At 44.0% G+C, this 23,972-nt stretch overlaps 1 protein-coding gene across 1 annotated transcript in view; it reads right to left on the bottom strand.

Moving 5' to 3' along the window:
* LOC141099179 (omega-hydroxyceramide transacylase-like) overlaps positions 1-23,662 on the bottom strand; it is a 64,506-nt gene extending 40,844 nt beyond the window's left edge. The window contains exons 1-3 of the mRNA XM_073587321.1: positions 23,020-23,662; positions 12,339-12,552; positions 8,890-8,908 (exon numbers count right to left, since the gene is read on the bottom strand). Coding sequence (XP_073443422.1) covers positions 8,890-8,908; positions 12,339-12,552; positions 23,020-23,212 — 426 coding nt within the window. The 5' untranslated portion in view covers positions 23,213-23,662. The remainder of the gene's footprint in view (positions 1-8,889; positions 8,909-12,338; positions 12,553-23,019) is intronic.
* Between the last annotated feature and the right edge of the window lie 310 nt (positions 23,663-23,972).

Here is a 23,972-nt window from a genome sequence, read left to right on the forward strand (position 1 = left end):
TCCTCACACACTACCGTGTACCGGCTGGTATCACGGACAAATAGAAGCTATCTGGGTGTGACTCTGGAAAAACAAGCCGAGGAGATTTTCCATTTTTCCAGACCTACACCTTCTCGAGCTGTCCGCTTTTCAAACAGTTTTGTATATCTGCTGTTTGATTATGGTTAAAACTAGACAGAGACAGCGTGTGTCAGTCCGTATAAAAATAGACGGAGATTGACAATTTTCCATACACACATCGTATAGCGGTGTACGCTCCTCAAACACTACCATGTACCACCTTGTATCACGGACAAATAGAAGCTATCTGGGTGTGACTCTGGAAAAACAAGCCAATGAATTTTTCCATTTTTCCAGACCTACACCTTATAGAGCTGTCCACTTTTCAAACAATTTCGTTTATCTGCTGTTTGATTATGTTCAAAATTAGACAGAGACCGCGTGTGTCAGTTCGTATACAAATAGACGGAGATTGACAATTTTCCATACAGACACCGTATAGCGGTGTACGCTCCTCACACACTACCGTGTACTGCCTTGTATCACGCACAAATAGAAGCTATCTGTGCATGACTCTGGAAAAACAAGCCGAGGAGATTTTCCCTTTTTCCAGACCTACACCTTATAGAGCTGTCCGCTTTTCAAACAGTTTCATATATCTGCTGTTTGATTATGGTCAAAACTAGACAGAGACAGCGTGTCAGTCCGTATACAAATAGACGGAGATTGACAATTTTCCATACACACACCGTATAGAGCTGTCCGATTCTCAAACAGTATTGTATATCTGACATTCGCATTACAGTCACATCTATACAGAGTCAGAGTGTGTGACACTCCGTAAATACATATACGGAGATTGTTAGTTACATAAAAAATGTATACAGCTGTACACTTCTGATACAGTTCTATATATCTGCTTGTTTGATAACGGTCAAATACATACTGTGAGAGCGTCTGTGACTAACAAAATATATACGTAGATTTAATTTTTTTAATACACCTTACACAGGTGGATGCTCCTCATACAGTACCATCTCTCTGCTGGTATTTTTGGTACATTTTCCCAAACATGAGGAAGTATGGTGGAAGAGGCCATGGACGTGGGCAGGGGAGCACAGCTGGTACTGATGGTGGTGGTGCATCGGCTGGTTCTAGCAAAAGCACAATAGCAGCTTAGGCAGGAGGTGTTGAGCCTGCGTCATCGTCTGGCCCAAGAAGGCCTGTAAGGTTGCCTTTTCTTGGAGTAGGAATACCGCTTTTAAAGCTGGAGCATCAGGAACAGGTTTTGGCGTACATTGCCGAAACAGCCACCAGCTCTATTGCCTCCTGTTCTGAATGTTCGAAACCTGCAAGCACGGAGTCATCAGTGCAGGGTTCTGGTCAGGAAAAACACCTTTCCTTGTTTCCTTCACCTCAACCAAAAGTTAAGGTTGCGGCAGCCCACACTTCAGATTACTCTATGGAGCTGTTTTCACATACCATGCCTGGGTTATCCAGTCAAATCCTGAATTCCCCAGACCAAGATGAATCTGACATGGAGTGCACTGATACACAGCCACTGCTAGATGATTCTGCTGGTACATTGACCCAGAGCAGTACATTGCCCTCTCAGTCTATTGAGCCAGATTCTGACCCTGATGAAACTCAGGTGCCCCTTCCCGCATACTATACCACCTTACACGGCGACACAGAGGAAGGTAAAGAGGAAGGTGCAGATGACTTTGAAGAGGAGGTGATGGATGACCCAGTTCTTGACCCGGATTGGCATCCATTGGGGGAGGAGGGTGGCGCTGGCAATAGTTCAGATAAGGAGAAGGATCTGCAGCAGGCATTGACAGCGCAGTAGCGGTTATCTGGCAGGCCTGTAGCTGTCCAAAAACATGGACCAAAACCTAAAAGAGTTGCAGGACAACTTGGCCAGACGGTCAACTTAGCACAGCGTGCAAGGCCTGAAAATGTATACCATAGTACGAAGAGTGCAGTGTGGCACTTCTTTGTCCAAAATCCTACTGATGAGGCAAAGGTTACCTGTAAGAAGTGCGGAAGGACCTTTAGCCGAGGTAAACAACTCAGAAATTTGAATACCAGTTGCATGCTTAGACATTTAATCGACATGCACTTGCAAGCGTGGACGGACTACAAGACCTCAGGTAGCACATGTGCACCTGCACTCAGGGAATCACAATGGTTTTACAACACAACACTGAATCTAGGCCATCACCACCAATACCATCACCAACTCCCTGTCACTCCATCCGGTCCACCGCTACTTCCCCCATATGCAGCTCTACAGTCCAGCTCACCCTACCAGACACTCTGAGTAGGACAAGAAAGTACTCATCCTCTCATCCGTATACACTGTGTTTGAATGCCTACATTGCCAAACTAATCTCATTAGAGATGATGCCCTACCGTTTGGTTGAAAGGGAAGCTCATGGCCTAAGCTGTCCCATGCTATGACCTACCCAGTCGGCACTTCTTTTCTCGAAAAGCCATCCCTGCCCTCCACCGGCATGTGAAAGACCACATCGTCCATGCACTAAAACAGTCAGTGAGTGGAAAGGTGCACCTCACAACAGATGCATGGACCAGTAGGCATGTCCATCACTGCGCACTGGGTTAATGTGGTGGATGCAGGCTCCACAGGGGACAGTGGCGGTGGAACAGTGCTGCCTAGCCCACGGTATAGGAAACAGTGGGCTGTAGGCTTTCGACCATCCTCCTCCTCCTCCTCCAGAAGCGAAAGCTCATCCACAGAGCGCAGTCGCAACAGCACTTCATCCGCAGCTGGCGGTGTTGCACACGAGGTGTCCCACTATCGAACAGCTAGTGGTAAGCGTCAGCAGGCTGTGATAAAGATGATGCCTTTGGGCGACAACAGACACACCGCGGAGGTACTGGCCGACTACTTGCAGCGACAAACTGAGTCATGTCTGGGCAGTCTACATCTTGAGGCAGGCAAGGTAGTCAGTGATAACGGCCGTAATTTTGTGGCAGCCATAGCCCATGCAAAACTCATACACATACCTTGCCTGGCTCACACTTTGAACCTGGTGGTGCAGTGCTTCCTTAATAATTATCCGGAGTTAACATCCCTGCGACATAAGGTGCGAAGACTGTGCTCGCACATCCGTCGCTCAAACGTCCACTCCACTCGTATGCAGAAGCTGCAGCGATTGTTCCACCTCCCCAAGCACCGCCTAATCATAGACGTTGCAACAAGGTGGATCTCCACCCTGCACATGGTTGAGAGGCTGTGCGAACAGAGGCAGGCTGTAATTCATTTGTGGGAGGATACACGGGCAGGCAGTTTGCAGGCAGACATGGAGTTGTCTGGTGTGCAGTGGTCGAAGCTGAAAGACCTCTGTAAAGTCCTTCAGTGTTTTGAGGAATGCACACGGCTGGTAAGCGCAGACGACGCCATCATAAGCATGAGCATCCCTCTTATGCGTCTGCTCATGCAAAGTTTGACGCACATTAAGGGTCAGGTGTCTGCAGCGAAGGAGGAGGAGGAGGGAAGCCTTGATGACAGTCAGCCATTGTCCTGGATGAGGTGGAGGAAGAAGAGGAAGAGGATGAGGGGGATGATTATTTTGGGCAGGAGGATGCTTCTCAGGGGGCAAGAGAACATGTGGGCGTGCCAAGGTCAGGTACAGTGTTTGTGCGTGACGGTAGGGATGTGAATTTGCCAGAAAGTGCTCCTCCACCCAGCAGTGGAAGTGCAGCATTGACACCTGGAACATTGGCCCACATGTGCGATTATGCCTTGCGGATCCTAAAAAGGGACCCCTCATTGCCAAATTGATGAGGGATGACGATTACTGGCTGGCCATCATTCTCGATCCACGCTACAAAGACAAATTACACAACATCATGCCACAGGAGAACCTAGAGATAATAATGGCTAACAAACAAGCAACTCTGGTAACCCGTTTGTTTGAGGCTTTCCCAGCACACAGCAGCGGTGCTGGTTCTCCCACAATCCATAGTGGGCACAATGGAAGAGGTGTTCGTGGTGCACACAGCCGAAGTGGCGTTGGAGAAAGGGGTTTAATGACCATGTTGTGGAATGATTCCTCAAGTACCGCTCACACGACTGCTAATACTGCATTGATTAAAAGTGACAGGAGACAGCAGTTGTCAACTATGGTTACAAACTACTTCTCCTCCCATATCGATGTTCTCCCTCACAGGTCATTCCCCTTTCACTATTGGGCCTGTAAACTGGACACCTGGCCTGAATTGGCACAATATGGCTTACAGGAGCTCACTTGCCCTGCTGCTGGTGTGTTATCTGAAAGAGTCTTCAGTGCTGCTGGAACAATCCTGACAGAAAAAAGGACCTGTCTGTCAACCCAAAATGTTGATGATCTAACCTTCATTAAAATGAACCATGCATGGGTTTCAAAGGATTTTGTCCCACCTTCCCCTGATGACACATAGGTTGCCAAAAACTGCCTCGCTTTTGTCCTCCTCCTCCTCGGACTTGCCCAATTCCGCCCTTTGCAGCAGCTGAATGTCCAGCCAACACATCAACATAAGCCATTTTTTAAACCTCCCTAACTGGGCTGCCCCCCCCAAGGGCTGGGGTCAACACCTGGCGCACCCGGGCAAGTGCCGTTGCTCTGAACAGGTGGATGGGCCCACTGATGGCCGACGGCACTGGCACAGGGCCCCTCATAGTACAATACAGTGTCTCTGACGGTGGGGGGGCCCACTCGCCGTCAGACACACCAGCGTACTATGAGGGGCCCTGTGCAAGTACCGTCGACCACGAGTGTGCCCCCCCTGCTTGATTAGTGAGCCTGTGAGTGTCTGTGTTTGACGCCGGAATTATAGACGGAAATTTACAATTACCCCTAGACTGGATACACCTGATATGTGATGATCCAGTACCTTTTATTCCAAATTTTGTATTACGGTATCATCCATAGTGAGTGAGCGTGTGTGGTTTGCGCCTTCTATATATACGGTGAATCGGAGATACCAAATTTTACCCTATACTCGATACAGCTTGTATCTTGTTATACAGTACCTTTGTTGGACATTTAGTATTATGGTCAAATCCATACTGAATAAGCGTCTGAGAGTGACTACGGGACTATGTATATGGAGATTTCAATTGCACCCTATAATATATATACTTGCTATCTTGCTAGCCAGTACCTTTTTTACAATATTTTTTATTATGGTCAAACCCAGGCTGAGTGAGCGTCTCAGGGTGACTCTGGAAATATATACCGAGATTTCAAATTTGGCCAACACTGTATACAGCTGTACGCTTCTGATACAGTAACCTTTTTAGCTATTTAGATTCTGGTGTAATCCATAATGAGCCTGTGAACGTCTGTCTGTTACTCCGGCAATATAGTAGGAGCTTTAAGATTACCCCAACACTGTAGACAGCTGTATGCTTGTGTGACATTACCCATTTACAGCTTTTCATATTCTTGTGTAATCCATACTGGGCCGGAGAGCGTTTTTGTCTGCCTCCTGAAATGTATACAGAGATTCATAATGTTTACACTATACTATATATACCTTGTATCTGGTGATACTGTACCCTTTTTCAACTTTTTATTTTATTGGGTAATCCATACTGAGCCTGTGAGCGTCTGTGTATGAATAATGAAATATATACAGAGATTTACTGTTATCCCTAGACTGTATAGAGCTGTATGCTTCTGATACAGTACCATATATCTGCTGGTATTTTGGGTCCATTTTCCAAAACATGAGGAAGTATGGTGGAAGAGGACGCACACATGGGCATGGGGGTGGTGGTGCATCTGCTAGTAGTGCCAAAAACACAATAACAGCTAAGGCAGGAGGTGTTAAGCCTGCATCATGGTGTAGCTCTGGAAGGCATGTAAGGCTCCGTTTTCTGGGAGTAGGTAGACTGCTTTTAAAGCCGGAGCATCATGAACTGTTTTTGGCTTACATTGCTGAAACAGCCTCCAGCTCTATCGCCTACTCTTCTGAAGTTTAACAAAATGCAAGCACTGAGTCGTAACTGCAGGCTTCTGGTCAGGAGCAACTCCTTTCCTTTTGTCCTTCACCCACACCAAAAGTGAAGGATGCGGCAGCCCACACTTCAGATTACTCCATGGAGCTCTTTTCACATACCATGCCTGGGTTAATTAAAAATGGGGCCCATCATTTACTGGAGCATTCCAAATGGGGGACATCAGACACTGGAGCAGCATTTACGGGGCCCATTATACACTGGAGCATTAGAAATGGGGCCCATTATATATGGAGCATTATTATGGCCCATCATACACTGGAGCATCATCCATGAGGCCCATCATATACTGGAGCATTATAAATGGGGCAGATCAGACACTGGAGCAGCATCTATGGGGCACATGATTCACTGGAGCATTAGAAATGGGGCCCATTATATATGGAGCATTATTAGGGCCCATCATACACTGGAGCATCATCCATGAGGCCCATCATATACTGGAGCATTATAAATGGGGCAGATCAGACACTGGAGCAGCATCTATGGGGCACATGATACACTGGAGCATTAAAATGGGCCCATTATATATGGAGCATTATTAGGGCCCATCATACACTGGAGCATCATCCATGAGCCCCATCACCATTATGTGGAGCTCATCATATACTGAATGGAACATTATATGTGACCAATTATTCTGTATGGAGAAATATAAGGGGCTCATTATTCTGTATGGCGCACAATGTGGTGGCCATAATACTGTATGGAGTAATATACCATCCTTTTTTTGAGCTATTGTACAATTTAAAATAGATCAGTCATGTCATATAAGCAGTGAAGTATTTGTCATTCTACTATACCTATATTTCTGTGCCGTATCGGAGCATCATGAGTTGTGGTATGTGTTAAAGGGGCGCACTGACACTCTTTGGCCAAGGGCACACGAAAACCTGGAGCCAGCCATACCCCCCCACAACTTTAGCCAAATAAGCCCCAGTTTTCAATGCGTAGCTATTATTATGAAGTAAATTAAGGTTGACAAGCTTCAGCAATAAGAATTGATGTTTTTGGCATTGAAATGGGCACTGTAGGTGTGTTTACTGTCCTCCACTCCCTGCCGACTTTGCTTCCTCATTGACTTGCATTGGGTTTCGTGTGTCAGTCGGCCTCCGACTTTTCCCTATAGTGGGCCAATTTCATTCGACCCGACTTTTGCGAAAGTCGGGTTTCATGAAACCCGACTCAACCGTAAAAAAGGCAAAGTCGCTCATCTCTAGTTTTTAGGGCACTCTTAAAACTGTGGGGATTGGGGATTAATCGTATTAACCTGGGTAGGGCATTCCAAAGAATTGGGGCAGCACGTGAAAAGTCTTGGAGACGGGAGTGGGAGGTTCTGATTAATGAGGATGTTAACTTCAGGTCATTAGCAGAACGGAGGGCACGGGTAGGGTGGTAGGCTGAGACGAGGGAGGAGATGTAGGGTGGTGCTGAGCCATGGAGTGCGTTGTGGGTGAGGGTAATAAGTTTATACTGAATTCTGGAGTGGATGGGTAACCAGTGTAAGGACCGGCACAAGGTAGAGGCATCGTTATAACAATTGGTGAGGAATATGATCCTAGCTGCAGCATTGAGGACGGATTGGAGAGGGAAGAGTTTGGTAAGAGGAAGACAGATTAGTAGAGAGTTGCAATAGTCCAGACGAGACTGAATAAGAGAAACAGTGAGAGTTTTTGCAGAGTCAAAAATAAGAAAGGGTCGAATTCTAGAAATGTTTTTGAGGTGCAGATAACAAGAGCCAGCCAGTGATCGCATGTGGGGGGTGAATGAAAGCTCGGAATCAAGTATGACCCAAGACAGTGGGCATGTTGCTGGGGAGTAATGGTGGAACCACACACGGAAATGGCAATGTCGGGCATAGGTAGGTTAGTAGAGGGAGGAAACACGAGGAGTTCAGTTTTTGACAGGTTCAGTTTCAGATAGAGGGAGGACATGATGTTAGAGACAGTGGTAAGACAATCACTGGTGTTTTCCAAAAAGGCAGGCATCATATCAGGAGAAGAAGTGTATAATTGGGTGTCATCAGCATAGAGATGGTACTGGAACCAAAATCTACTGATTGCTTGACCAATAGGGGCAGTATACAAAGAGAAGAGGACATTTGAATGTAGTCCGATGTTTTGCACACACCCTTATGGTGAGTCTTCACATAGCACATTCCTTGCACTTTGGATGGAGCGGAAACACCGCTCCGCCTAAAGCCCAGGCCCCTTCTGTACGTGCGGTGATTCCAGATGTGCTCATTGAACACATCCGGAATCGCTGTATCGTATACATAGAGTAAGCTATTTACCTTGCGGAGACTGAGCGTCTCCACATGGTAAACAGACATGCTGCGTTCTAAAAAGATGCACCGCATGTCCAGTTTCGTGGGTGTGTCAACCGCATATTAGGATGCATAGTGGAGACGGGATTTCATAAAATTCCCTCCACAATGCTGTAACATTTGGACGCTGCGGATTAAACGCTGTGGCTGTATTCAGCGTTCAATCTGCAGCAAATCCGGATGTAATACGCCAAGTGGAAACTCATCCTTAGACTTGTATGGGTGCGCAACGTCCGATATACACTGACAATTGCAGCATGCAACAATTTTTTTTCTCATCCCGACTCAGCATGAGGTAAAACAAAACAAAAAAAACAACACTATTCAGCACTGCTTCATAGTAGAACATTGGAATGAGTGCTATCCAATGAAACATCAGATAGCACTCATCCGAGTTATACAGGAATGCGCTGGCTACTCGCCAGTGTGAGTGGACCCTTAAACAAATATTCTGCATTTGGTGGAAATATGTCACGTAAAGCTAGATTGCTAGAGAGAATATATTTTAAATGAATGATAACATTCAATATTCTACCTGTATGACTTCATCTTTGGACTTCTTCCAGGTGCAAAAATTAAAGATGTGTCTGACAGGATATCAGGACTCTTCAGACCTACAGATGACTACCCATTCCTGCTACTACATGTGGGGACAAATGACACTGGAAGAAACGACCTGGAAACCATCTGCAGAGACTTTGAAGACTTAGGCAAGAAAGTGAAAGAACTGGGAGCGCAGGTGGTCTTCTCTTCCATCCTCCAAGTGGATGGCCATGGAACAAGGAGGTGGAATAAGATTCTGCAGGTGAACAACTGGCTACGTCGATGGTGCCATCAGCAACGATTTGGATTTCTGGATCACGGAGTGAACTACTTATACGATGGACTACTTGCTAGAGATGGGGTGCACCTTACGAAGACTGGTAAGCATGTATTTGGAAGTCGCCTTGCTACACTTGTAAGGAGAGCTTTAAACTAGAACAACATGGGAAGGGAAGCAAAAGACCAGAAAAAGCCATACACCTGACAAATGCTATTGAGAACTCTGCTATTAGAAGTGGAAAGGAAGAACAAAGACGAAAGAATCTAATTAATAAAAATATTGGAGAAAGAGAAACCAATCACAAACTAAAATGTTTCTATACTAATGCACAAAGCATGGGCAACAAACAAGGAGAATTGGAACTACTAACACAGGAAAAGAAATATGATGTCATTGGAATCACTGAAACTTGGTGGGACAATACACATGATTGGAATACAAGACTAGAAGGATACAACTTATTTGCAAGAAACAGACTTGATAAACGAGGAGGGGGTGTCGCATTGTATGTTAGAAACGCGTATATCTGCACAGAGATTGAAGCTTCAGAGACTGGGAGTTCTGTGGAAACTGTTTGGGTAAGAATACAAGGACAGAACAATGGAAAGGACACCATTGTAGGCATTTACTACAGGCCGCCTGTGCAAGCTGAAGCTATGGATGAACTCTTTATGCATCAAATGGCCAAGTTCTCCAAAAAATATGACATAGTTGTCATGGGAGATTTCAACTATCCAGACATTTGTTGGGAATCTCTCTCAGGCAAAACTAACAGGTCAAGGAAATTCTTATCCTCTCTTGCTGACAACTTTATCTTCCAAAAGGTAAGGGAGAAAACAAGGGGAACTGCTACCTTGGATCTAATCCTTATAAACAGGGAGGAAATGGTTGAGGAGGTAAAAGTGGCTGGGACCCTAGGAGGTAGCGACCATGCTATTTTAGAATTTTGGATAACTAGAGGCGGAAGACCTGTGAAGACTCAGACGTCAAGGTTAGATTTCAGAAAGGCAGATTTTAAGGGATTCAGAAAGAGAATTGGAGGGATCCAATGGCTGGATATCCTTACAGACAAAAATGTCCAGGAAGGATGGGAAATCTTGAAAAATGAAATTCTCAAAGCACAGTTGTTAACAATTCCGAAAAGAGGGAAGAATAGGAAGCAGTTAAGGAAACCAGGATGGATGAACACAGAACTTAAGCACATGCTAAAAAGGAAGAAAAAAATGTTTATAAAATGGAAAGAGGGAGGCATATCTAAAGAAGAATATAATGCTGTCTGCAGAACCTGCAGGGCACAAATCAGATTAGCTAAAGCTGAAAATGAATTGAGGCTTGCAAGAGATGTCAAAAGCAATAATAAAGGATTTTGGGGATATGTCAAAAGTAAAAGAAAAGCCAAAGATGCTATAGGATTTTTACAGGATGAAAATGATGAAATGGTAAGACAGGATGTTGAGAAGGCTGAACTTTTAAATTCCTATTTTGCATCTGTTTTCTCTCAGAAAGGAAATGTAACATCAACTGTTATTCACTGTCCTATTAAGGGAATAGAAGAATCCAGGATATCTATAAACAGAAAGATAGTGAGGAAACACTTAGCTAGCCTAAATGAATTCAAGTCTCCAGGTCCAGATGAATTACACCCCAGAGTACTGAAGGAGATAGCAGAAGAAATTTTTGAACCCCTCTCTATAATCTTTGAAAATTCTTGGAGAACAGGAGAAGTGCCAGAAGACTGGAGAAGAGCAAATGTTGTTCCTATCTTCAAAAAGGGGAAGAAGGTGGACCCAGGTAACTATAGGCCGGTGAGTCTGACTTCTATACCAGGAAAGATCTTTGAACAAATTATTAAACAACATGTATGTCAATACCTGGATAAGAATGAAGTGATTAAACAGAGTCAGCATGGGTTTGTAACTAATAAGTCATGTCAGACTAACTTAATTTCCTTCTATGACGGTATCACTGATTGGGTGGATCAAGGAAATGCTGTAGATATAGTATATCTTGACTTCAGCAAAGCATTTGACAAAGTCTCTCATACAATCCTTATTGAAAAAATGATTAAGTATGGAATGGACAAGGCAACTGTTAGGTGGATTCATAACTGGCTTAGTGATCGGACCCAAAGAGTGGTCGTAAATGGCTGCACATCCAGTTGGAAGAATGTCTCAAGTGGGGTACCACAGGGCTCTGTCCTGGGCCCTGTATTGTTCAACATCTTTATCAATGATTTAGATGAAGGAATTGAGGGTAAACTGATTAAATTTGCTGATGACACAAAGCTAGGAGGGATAGCTAATACTAGAGAAGAGAGAGAGAGGATTCAAAAAGATTTAAATAAACTGGAGAAGTGGGCAGCAACTAACAGAATGGTTTTTAACAGGGAGAAATGCAAAGTACTACATCTGGGCAATAAAAATGGAAAAAGCATATATAGAATGGGAGGAATAGGGCTAAGTGACAGCACATGTGAAAAAGACTTGGGTATACTAATAGATCACAGACTGAATATGAGTCAACAGTGTGATGCAGCAGCAAAAAAGGCAAATGCAATTCTAGGATGTATTAACAGAAGCATACAGTCTAGATCACGTGAAGTCATTATTTCCCTCTACTCCTCTTTGGTCAGACCTCATCTGGAATATTGTGTCCAGTTTTGGGCACCACATTTTAAAAAAGACATCAACAAACTGGAGCAAGTTCAGAAAAGAGCGACCAGAATGGTGACCGGTCTGCAAACCCTGTCTTATGAGGAAAGGTTGCAGGATTTGGGAATGTTTAGTTTGCAAAAGAGAAGACTGAGAGGAGACTTAATAGCTGTCTACAAATATCTAAAGGGCTGTCACATTGTAGAAGGATCAACTTTATTCTCATTTGCACAAGGAAAGACTAGAAGCAATGGGATGAAACTGAATGGGAGGAGACACAGATTAGATATTAGAAAAAACTTTTTGACAGTTAGAGTGATCAATGAGTGGAACAGGCTGCCACGAGAAGTGGTGAGTTCTCCTTCAATGGAAGTCTTCAAACAGAGGCTGGACAGACATCTGACTGGGATGATTTAGCGAATCCTGCTTTGAGCAGGGGGTTGGACCAGATGGCCCAGGAGGTCCCTTCCAACTCTACGATTCTATGATTCTATGATTCTATGATTCTATGACTTGAAATCAGAAACCAATATGTTTTTTCCATCTGATAGGCGTGTCAGAGCAACGTTGAGTCTTCCTGTTGCAACCAGATGTGCGTTGTCAGGCAAAAAGTTTAGTAGAGCTCTTCGAAAAATTGTTCCCAAATCAAAGGTTCCAAAAAACGGGCCAAATATGGGTTTCCTAACTTCAATGGCTGCATCTAAGATTATGTTCTGTAACTCATCTGTAGGAATATAAGGAACAAAACAAAAGAAATGTATAATTTCAGAAAAGTAATCGTAAAACATATGAAATGTCCAAGGATACTAATTTAACAAAGATGAACCCCTTTTTATTACAGTGATTTTTTTGGGCTTTTGTTTTTTCGTTTGTCCTCCTTCAAAGACCCAAGTATCTGCCAATTTAATGTTCCATACACAGCATGTCAATGTCAGGAATGAGATAATTAGGTTTGCACCACTGTACGTCAACAGTATTGGTGACAATTGCTAATAATTGGGGATGGCAATGCTGGAATCCTCACTGATCATGAGAGCAATGGTGCACTAAAAATACCCATATGTTTTAGGGTGCTTTCACATTGCGTTCAGATGCCCATTCGGTTGCCCCATCGGGGCTTACGTCCGAATGTATTTGCCCACCAGCCATAGACTATAATGATGTCGACTAAGTGAACGTGTGATCAGCCGTGCATCATTTTCCGGCGCACGCGCCTACTGAGGGCCGACACCCAGATAATAGACTAGGACAAGGTGCGTAATCCTCGTCCAAACATCCTATCTCAAGTGCAAACAAAAGGATCGGGCATACTGAAATTCGAAATGTCTGACCCCTTTCGGCAGAATCAGGATGTTGTAGTTTGTTTACATGCCATTTGTCCATAACCTTTTATACCAGGTATACTGCTTATAACCAAGCCCACGCGGGGAGTGTAGTCAGCCTTCATTGGTGATTTCATCATAGGATATTAGTAGTAGAAGTAAACTCTGTATCATACCATCGAATCTCCGTATCCAGGTAATATATAGCGTCTGTGCACATTTATTCCCAAAATGACTACATTCGAGGATTTGTTCTGTTATCCAGTTGCTTAATGTTCTTCATTGTGAATCCACTAATTTCATAACATTTAGTTTGTGTTTAGTTTACACACAGTGTCAATGACACGGGGTCATTGGTGATAATTGGCTGGATGAACAGAACAGGAAGCAAATATTTTATATTAACTGGAACTTTTGTATCTTACATAACATTACTGTATAATATCAGATACTATGGAGCTTTTTTTGGACTTTGTGCGCTGCTTAACATAACCCGCATATGCACTTTTAGTGCATTTCTGTGACAGAAACGCATCAAGAATGTATGTAACAAAAACAAAGCATCTTTATTTAACCCCTTTCTGACATATGACGTACTATCCTGTCCATGTGTCCTGGGCCTTAATGCCCATGGATGGGATAGTACGTCATACCCGATCAGCCGCGTTCACATGACTCTGTGGGCCAAAATATGGAAAAATTATAGCTCTCAAAATGTGGTGATGCAAAAGCTATTTTTTGCAATAAAAAGCATATTTTAGTGCGTGACAGCTGCCAAGCATAAAGACCCACTATAAATAGTAAATCAAATCCCCCCTTACCACCCCATTAGTTAGGGAAAAATAATAAAATTAAAAAAAATGTATTTATTTCCATTTTCTCATTAGAGTTAGGCTGTGTGCACACGCTGCGGATTCCGCTGCGTTTCCGCAGCGGTTTTGGCCGCTGCGGACACGCAGCAGTTTTAGCTGCGGTGTACAGTACCATTCATTTGAATGGAAAAAAAAAAACGCTGTGCCGACGCTGCGGAAAAAACCGCGTGGATTTGCTGCGGTTTTGAATCCGCAGAAAGAATTGCATGTCAATTCTTTCTGCGGAAACCGCTGCGGGTTCCTATCTCCACCATTGTGGAGATAGTGAATCCGCAGGACCAAACCGCAGGCAAAACCGCAGATAATCCGCAGGTCTTTGGACCTGCGGATTATCTGCGGTTTTTGCAAAATCCGTGCGGATTAATCCGCAGCGGAATCCGCAGCGTGTGCACACAGCCTAAGGGTTAGAGTTGAGGTTAGGGTTGGGGCTAAAGTTAGGGATAGGGTTGGGATTAGGGTTAGGGGTGTGTTAGGGTTATGGTTGGGGTTAGGGTTGGTGTTAGAATTGGGGGTTTTTCACTGTTTAGGCACATCAGGGGCTCTCCAAATGCGACATAGCGTCTGATCTCAATTCCAGCCAATTTTGCATTGAAATGTCAAACAGGGCTCCTTCCATTCCGAGCTCTGTCATGCACCCAAACAGTAGTTTAACCCCACATATAGGGTATCAGCAAACTCCGGACAAATTGCACAACAACTTTTGCAGTCCAATTTCTCCTGTTACCCTTGGTAAAATAAAAAATTGGGGGCAAAAAGATCATTTTTTGTGAAGAAAATATGATTTTTTATTTTTACGGCTCTATATTATAAACTTCTGTGAAGCACTTGGGGGTTCAAAGTGCTCATCACACATCAAGATAAGTTCCTTAGGGGGTCTACTTTCCAAAATGGTGTCACTTGTGGGTGGTTTCCACTGTTTAGGCACATTAAGGGCTCTCCAAACGCGACATGGCGTCCGATCTCAATTCCAGCCAATTTTGCATTCAAAAGTCAAACAGCGCTCCTTCCCTTCCGAGCTCTGCCATGCGCCCAAACAGTGGTGTAACTGCAAATATGGGGTATTGGCGTACTCAGGACAAATTGTATAATAACATTTGTGATCCAATTTCCCCTGGTACCATTGGTAAAATAAAACAAATTGGATCTGAAGTAAATTTTTTGTGAAAAAAAGTTAAATGTTCATTTTTTTTAAAAAAACATTCTAAAAATTCCTGTGAAGCACCTGAAGTGTTAATAAACTTCTTGAATGTGGTTTTGAGCACCTTGAGGGGTGCAGTTTTTAGAATGGTGTCACTTTTGGGTATTTTCTATCATATAGACCCCTCAAAGTGACTTCAAATGTGATGTGGTCCCTAAAACAAATGGTTTTGTAAATTTTGCAGTAAAAATGAGAAATCGCTGATCAACTTTAAACCCTTATAACTTCCTAACAAAAAAAATTTGGTTCCAAAATTGTGATGATGTAAGGCTGGTTTCACATTTGCGTTTTTTTGCGCTGGAAAAAAACGCATACGTGCGCATGCGTTTTTTCCCCTATATTTAACATGGGTGCGCATACCTGCGCGCTGGCATGCGCACGTATGCGATTTTCATGCGCTGCGTTTTTTTGGGGTGTGCGTTTGTATTTTCCAGACGCAGCATGTTGCATTTTTTGGCCCTGCAAAAAAGCGCATGCGCACGTATGCGCACGTTTTGCGCTAAAAATGGCCATTATAGCCTATGGATGCGCATACGTGCGCACTGGCATGCGCATGTATGCGTTTTTTTAGCGCTGCGTTTTTTTGGTGGTGTCCACTTGTTGTCCTAGTTATAATCTTCTAAAGTAAAAAAAAAAAAGTCTATATAAAGGAGGTGCCTGCCAAAACTCTGCCACTACTACACTGACAGATTGAAGAGCAGACAGTCAACAAGGAACCCATCTTATATCAGCGAAGAATGTGAGTATATTACATTATATGCCTGTCCTTTTAAATTATGTATGTACTAATGATTTTTATTATTTTTACATGCAGTATGTCTTCAGAATCCTAGTATTCCCCATCGCGGCAGGAATTGGCGCAAGCAGACCGTGAGGTGATTATTTTCGTGCATCTGGTAAGTATATCTGCTGCTTCTCCAAATCTCTTACGTTTTTTTCAACTTTTTTAAGACATCGTCATCATCATCTTCTGCGGACGGGACTAGTGAGGGCGAAGAGCAGGAGCAGCGAAGCCAAGTCCCGGTGGTGATACGGAATGTATGTATCAAATGATTTGTAATGTTCTTTATTTTTTATCTTCTATTTTTACTCTTTTTTATGTTTCTTTTTTTGTAACTTTTTATTCAATTTAAATTTGATTATTCTAATGAATGTGTTTTGCCTAGGTTCCACAACGGGATGAAGACGTCTACCTGGATAATGAGCAGCTCATCAGCCTGGTCCAGGAGCGTTCGCCGTTGTGGGACAGCCGTGACCGGCTGCACAAGGACATTGTGGTGACCCGGCGGCTATGGAATGAGGTGGCCGCAGCGTTGATGGATGGCTGGGACAGCGCCACAGCATCCTCCAAAAAGGTGTTTAGTGAGTATTTCCCTGCTCTGTATTGTGCCGCAGTGACTGTTGTCCTTGACGGCACTGTTGGGTTTCGTGCTAGGCATATTCTAGCAGGAAACCCAACAGTGTCATCGGGGTCTACAGTGACTGCTTTGAGTATTGTATTGCTACATTGTGCCGCAGTGACTGTTGTCCTTGACGGCACTGTTGGGTTTCGTGCTAGGTGTATTGTAGCAGGAAACCCAACAGTGTCATCGGGGTCTACAGTGACTGCTTTGAGTATTGTATTGCTACATTGTGCCGCAGTGACTGTTGTCCTTGACGGCACTGTTGGGTTTCGTGCTAGGTGTATTGTAGCAGGAAACCCAACAGTGTCATCGGGGTCTACAGTGACTGCTTTGAGTATTGTATTGCTACATTGTGCCGCAGTGACTGTTGTCCTTGACGGCACTGTTGGGTTTCGTGCTAGGTGTATTGTAGCAGGAAACCCAACAGTGTCATCGGGGTCTACAGTGACTGCTTTGAGTATTGTATTGCTACATTGTGCCACAGTGACTGTTGTCCTTGACGGCACTGTTGGGTTTCGTGCTAGGTGTATTCTAGCAGGAAACCCAACAGTGTCATCGGGGTCTACAGTGACTGCTTTGAGTATTGTATTGCTACATTGTGCCGCAGTGACTGTTGTCCTTGACGGCACTGTTTTTTTTTTATCAACAGTGGACAAAGTCCGAACACGTTGGCGTTCGATCAAGGACCGCTTCAACAGTGATGTTCGTGCTGAGGGCCAGGTTCGCAGTGGATCTGCGTCAAGGACCAGAACTAGATACCGTCACTATCACGCGTTGCAGTTCCTAAGACCGGTCCTTGCCACGAGATCGTAAGTATTATAAATTTTGGGTTTTTATTTTTATTAATCTGTGTTTTTCTAATCCACAGCTGATGCTTCTTGTAAAGGCATGGTAGTAATGATTTTCCTTTCTTCCACAGCACCTGGAGCAGCACCCTGCAACCTGGCCCTGGAGCGGTCCTTCCTCGGACGTCCTCTGACCCGTCCCAGCCATCCGACAGCCAGGAAGCACCTTGCAGGTCAACCACACACACAGCTGGTGACCAGGAAGCTGGGCCATCAGGTGTTCCCCTGTCCCAGGTATCTGCCACTGGTTATGCGGGCACTACCCGCCAGCGGCAGAGGGCCTTGGACAGGAATGTCTTGCCCGAGTTTATGCATTTGAGCGAGGCCTTTAATTCCAGCCTCAAGTCACTGTCCGACAGAGTTGAAAGCGGTTTTGCACTCATGGAACGTGGTTTTAACCACTTTGAACACCGCTTCAATTCTGTAGAACAGCGCCTTGACCGTCTGGAGGCCGACCTCAACAGACCAGCACACCATTTTTTTAGTAAGATTGAAAAGGGCATGGCGGAACACCTTAGTCCTGAGCAACAGCTGAATGTGCTGCAGGCCTGCAACAATGCTTTCTTGCAGGCTATGCAGCATAATCGGTACGGTCAGCAGTCAGTGGTGTCATTTCCACCTGTGCCACCATTGACTCGCTTCACCTCACTACCGACTTGTGCTGCATACCACTGCACGGACACCTCTATTCAAAGCCAGGACACCCACCGTTACACCACCACAAGTCTGAGTGCAGCTGGTCACTTCACCGACACCACCATGGCAAGCGCTGCTCCTGTCTGGAGCACCACCGCCACTCCCATGCATGCGTGGAGCTCAGCCACCACTAGGCAAACATGGAACAGCCCTGCCGCTACAAGAACATGTAGTAGCCCTGCCACCACCACTCTGCAAACCTGGACCATCACTGCCGCCACCAGTCCTCCTGCAAGGACGAGCACTGCCAACGAAGAGCAGCAGCAGCAGCCACCTCAGCAGCAGCAGCCACCTCAGCAGCAGCCACCTCAGCAGCAGCAGCAGCCACCTCAGCAGCAGCAGCAGCCACCTCAGCAGCAGCAGCAACCACCTCAGCAGCAGCAGCCACCTCAGCAGCAGCAGCCACCTCAGCTGCAGCCGCCACCTCAGCAGCAGCAGCCGCCACCTCAGCAGCAGCAGCCGCCACCTCAGCAGCAGCAGCAGCCATACCAGCAGACGGGGGACCTACATTCAATATTTGCCCCTAGTTCAAGGCGAAATCTATCAAGGCGGGCATTGGGCCAAAGTCGGTCCAGGCACACAAGCCTACGGCGACATGCCATTATAACTAATGTACCTGAACAGATTTCCTCTCCTCCAAGTGTTCCTAGTTTAATTCCCTTAACTGGACTACCTTCCCCTCAAACACCGTCTTCAACTGCAAGTGTTGCATATTCCCTGCACACCCCCAAATTGAAACCATCTGCCCCCAAACGCCGGAAAAAATAATTTTTTGGTTTATTTTTGTGATTAAAAATAAATTTACATTTGTGGTTCACCATTACAAAGTTTCATTAATGTTGTTTGCGCCGCTCACACACACTGATGGGTAAATACATGTTAAAAACCAACCCAAGGCCTAGTATAGTCATATGTGAAATAACATGGACTAGTATAGTCATACCAAAGCCTAGTGTAATAACTCGAGTTTTACCAACTTGGATCTGGTTTCATGAAAAACAAACTGTTGAAACTTGTCTTAAAAATAAGTTTCTTTCTAGTTTCACCAGTTTGTTTTTTGTGAAACAAGATGCTAGTTGTTAAAAATCGAGTTATTACAGTAGGCCTTGGTATGACTATACTAGGCCGTGGTATTTCACATATTACTATACTACTAGCCCCAAGGCCTACTATACTCATATTTGAAATACCACGGCTTAGTGTAGTCATTACAAGGCCTAGTGTAATAACTCTAGTTTCACCAACTAGAATCTGGTTTCATGAAAAACAAACTGTTGAAACTTGTCAAGTTTCACCAGTTTGTTTTTCGTGAAACAAGATCCTAGTTGGTAAAATTCGAGTAGGCCTTGGTATGACTATACTAGGCCGTGGTATTTCACATATTACTATACTACTAGCCCCAAGGCCTACTATACTCATATTTGAAATACCACGGCCTAGTGTAGTCATTACAAGGCCAAGTGTAATAACTCTAGTTTTACCAACTAGAATCTGGTTTCATGAAAAACAAACTGTTGAAACTTGTCAAGTTTCACCCGTTTGTTTTTCGTGAAACAAGATCCTAGTTGGCAAAAATCGAGTAGGCCTTGGTATGACTATACTAGGCCGTGGTATTTCACATATGACTATACTAGTAGGCCCAAGGCCTACTATACTCATATTTGAAATACCACGGCCTAGTATAGTCATTCCAAGGCCTAGTGTAATAACTTGTAAGTTGGAATGGAGCAGATTACATTCATCCACTCAATGCTGACTTGTATTCCCCATGGACTTTCATTGGGGTTGGGTTTTGAGGGTTGTGTTTTGAGAAAATCACATACTTTTTTTTCAACTAGTTGCACAATTTTCTCTTGAAAAAAAATGGTTTCCTGATTCATGGCCTGCAGCTTTGCTCGTTCCAATATATTTCACGCAGACTAGCAATGCTGCATTTTAACTCATATGTGTATTTACCTGCCCAGGTGTGTGAACATCAAAAAATTCAGTTATACATGGGAAGTTTTTTATTTAATTGGAGTTTAAAAAATATAGTGCACTCAGTAATGGTATCAAATAAGGTTTTTTATTACCATAAACAAACAAAAACATTACACCATTTCATCTTGCCAGTGCACCCGTCCTACATCAGAAATAAAGTAGGCCGCAAATTGGTCCCTCATTTGGCCAACTTCAACGGATGACCTGAGAGTGTGCTGAGTGAATTCAGGCAATGGGTTAGGAGCATCATCGTCCAGTTCAAAGGTCGGGTGTTCTTTAGCCATCACAAAGTTATGTAGAACCACACAGGCCTTCACCACCTCATCGACTGTTTCAAGTTTAAGATTAATGGCCGTGCCCAGAATTCGCCATCTGGAGACAAGAATCCCAAAAGCACACTTGACAGTTCTTCTGGCCCTGGTCAGCCTGTAATTAAATATTTTTTTGGTGTGGTCCAAGTCCCGGCTGGAGTAGGGTTTCAGTAAGTTTCCGCACATTTGAAAAGCCTCATCGCCAACCATTACAAAGGGCAGTGGCGGAGCTTCGGTGTGAGGAAGAGGCCGTGGCATAGGGAAATTAAATTGGTTGCCATACAACCTCCGGCCCATGTCTGAGTTTTTAAAAGCCTGTGAGTCATTACCACGGCCAAATGCTCCAATGTCCACTGCTACAAACATACATCCGGCATCCGCAATCGCAATGAGTACTATTGAAAAGTACTTTTTGTAATTATAGTACTCAGATCCCGTTCTTTGGGGTTTGATGATCCGTATGTGTTTACCATCAACAGCTCCCAAACAGTTGGGAAAATTGCATACTGTCCAGAATTTGTCAGCAATTTCCATCCACTTTTCAGCGGTGGGCAGGGGCATAAATTCTGGACAAAGAAAATTCCAGAGAGCCCGGCAGGTGTCAGCAACAATTCCAGACATGGTAGAGATTCCAATACGGTACTGGAAGTGTAGTGAAGATAGGGTTTCTCCAGTCGCCAGGAATCTGTGAACAGACAAAGAAGTAAAATTAATATTTATGTATATTATTTTAAAAAACTATAAAATAAAATATTAGTACATTCACGGAAACTAATTACCCAAGGTTTTGAATACTAAATTTAAAAAAAAAACATCAGACCGCACCCCTTGGTTTTTAAAACATACCGTAATGTCACCAGTAGCCGTTCCTCAGGAGGAATCGCACGACGGAGCTGTGTGTCCTGTCTCCGGATGGATTGTTGGACACGAGCAAGCAAATCCATGAAACTTTCGTGGGACATCCGGATATAATCTGTAAATTTCTCCGGGTTTGACTGGAGCTCGCTGTAGAGGGTGTGGTATGCCCCACGGCTCTCCCGGAGTTCAACAATCGGATGTATCCACATACGCCGCCGTCTTCGCTGCCTCTCTCTCTTCCTTTGTTCATGGCAAGCAACTGCATACGCCTGAGCCATCGCGATGTCCAAATCCAAGTTGAAGTGAAAACTCTTCCAGCGCAGATCCATGGTCACGAGAAGAATCAAGCAAATGTGAAGAATACTGTAGACAGGGTCTATATATTAACATACCACACCCACAATGAAGTCCCATTGGTCTTGTGTGTTGTTGAATGGTTGTTTTTTCTTTTTTGTGGGGTTTTTCCAAAATCTGTAAAAAAACGCAAACGCACAAAAAACGCATACAAACGCGCAAAAACGCTGGGTTTTTTTCCTGCATGCGCATAAAAATGCTTGAAAAAAACGCAGCGTTTGTATGCATTTGTATGCGTTTTTTCAATGCTTTTTTTGCGGGAAAAACGCGCTGCAAAAAAAAAGCAAATGTGAAACTAGCCTAAGTAGACATGTGGGAAATGTTATTTACTAATTATTTTGTGGGATACATTTCACTGTTTTAAGGGCATCAAAATTCTAAATTTGAAAATAGCAATAGTTTCCAAATTTTCACCAAATTTCCATTTTTTTGCACAAATAAACGCAAGTTCACAACGTCAAGTACAATAAGTCACGACAAAACAGTCTCAGAATCTCCAAGATCTGTTGAAGTGTTCCAGAGTTATTACCTCATAAAAGGGACAGTGGTCAGAATTGTAAAAATTGGCCTGATCATTAACGGGCAAACCACCGTTGGGGGTAAAGGGGTTAAAACATGATACACCAAGAAGAGACAAAAAAAATATATAAGTTACCTAATTTACTTAAGTCCGCGTGCACATGTTGAGTGTTTGGTAAGTTTTTGAACTCAGTATTTGTAATTAGAGATGGGTGAACCAGAACAATAATGCTCAGGGATCATACCGAACACCGACTGATCGAGCAAGTGCCCCTGACATGAATGTCACTAGGAAGTCTGTGTTACTGTTTGGGTTTGGCACCCCGAATACCGAGTGTTTCCCACGTTGTCATCTGCATGACAGCACGAGATACACCACCGACTCTGATCCGTGGTAAAGTCATTACCACCGATCAGAGCGCTGCGGTTTCCACGCTGCCGGATGACAGCGTGAGCCCACAGCTATGACAATACGTTTAACTACGGGCCTAAAAATAAGCTGCAATTTTTTTTTCCTTTTTTTTTTTTTTTAGATTTTATGTGGTCTTTGTGTTTTAATAGCAGATATTTAACTCACCACCAAGCAATGCTATAAATTATTTGATTTAATAGTATCAAACATGTGCACCACTTTAAAAACGAAAACTAAGTCTCGCATTAACAACTCGATGTCCGTGCCGGCCACATATACAGATATGTTAAATAAACAGGCAAGCAAAATATTAAATAAAAAAGCAAATGATTGCATGGGTACGATAATAAATTTGCCATAACGAAGCCCAATAGTGTAACAAAGCTGTGTAACTTGAAGCAGTGGTAACTGCATTACTTACCTAGATTGACTTGAAAGACTACAGCAGCTGCAACAAGTGACCCCGCTGAGGCTCCATACACCTTGGGTGCGGACGTCAGTATGTCGGGGGCCAGGTGGAGCAAGGCTTTGACTGCTCCAATCTGGTACAAAGACAGAAAGCCACTGCCAGAGAATGAGAGAGACAGAGGGCTCCTTCCAGTCTCCTGTTCCATGGCATGAAGACAGCAGAGATTTCCTTGCCTGTGTGTACAGGAAACACACTTCTTTCTGCTTCATAAAATCATTCTGCAGAGGGTTTACATAAAGAAATAGAAAGCAGCGCTCCCTTCACAGACCCTCTGTGGGATTAGGATCAGAGACAGTCAACAAAGGGTCTCTTTGTAGGAGCCGATCACTTCTCTGCTGCGCTTGGTCTGCGTGTTACACAGAGTGATTGACAGGCAGACTTTCTACTCACAGTGGTGACAACTGTTACCTAATGAGTACAATAATGTCAGACGTTTCACAAAAAATTAATGACGCAGATTTATCCCATGTCCGTGTTCACAATGGGAAGCTTTCTGATATGGTAGTATAGAGTACGAGCACTACGTGCCAAAATACGCGGACTTCTATGCCTTGGCTGCTACCGATGAGGTTAGAAATAGATGCGCGAACCTGGAGATGTCGATGTTCGGCTGGCTCGGGTTGCGAACTTGACCCAAATTTGACCCAGGCCCCGAACCCTATATAAGTCAATGGGAACTTGAACTTCAGAGCTGTTAAATGGCTATAAAATGGTAGTAGTAAAGAGGAAGGAGCTGCAAAAGGAAGCAAAATGGGGAGAAAGAGAAAGACAAACAAATGTGGATGGAAAAATTACTTAAAGTAATTACTTTATTTCTCCATAGCAATCATTGTAAACTGGGAAGCAAATTAATAACAGAGACTGCTGCATGCTTCCACCAGTCCAGTTACAAATTTCAGTATGGG

The sequence above is a fragment of the Dendrobates tinctorius genome, unplaced genomic scaffold, assembly GCF_039654945.1.
Source record: "Dendrobates tinctorius isolate UK_male_01 unplaced genomic scaffold, ASM3965494v1 ptg000098l, whole genome shotgun sequence".
Classification (NCBI taxonomy): domain Eukaryota; kingdom Metazoa; phylum Chordata; class Amphibia; order Anura; family Dendrobatidae; genus Dendrobates; species Dendrobates tinctorius.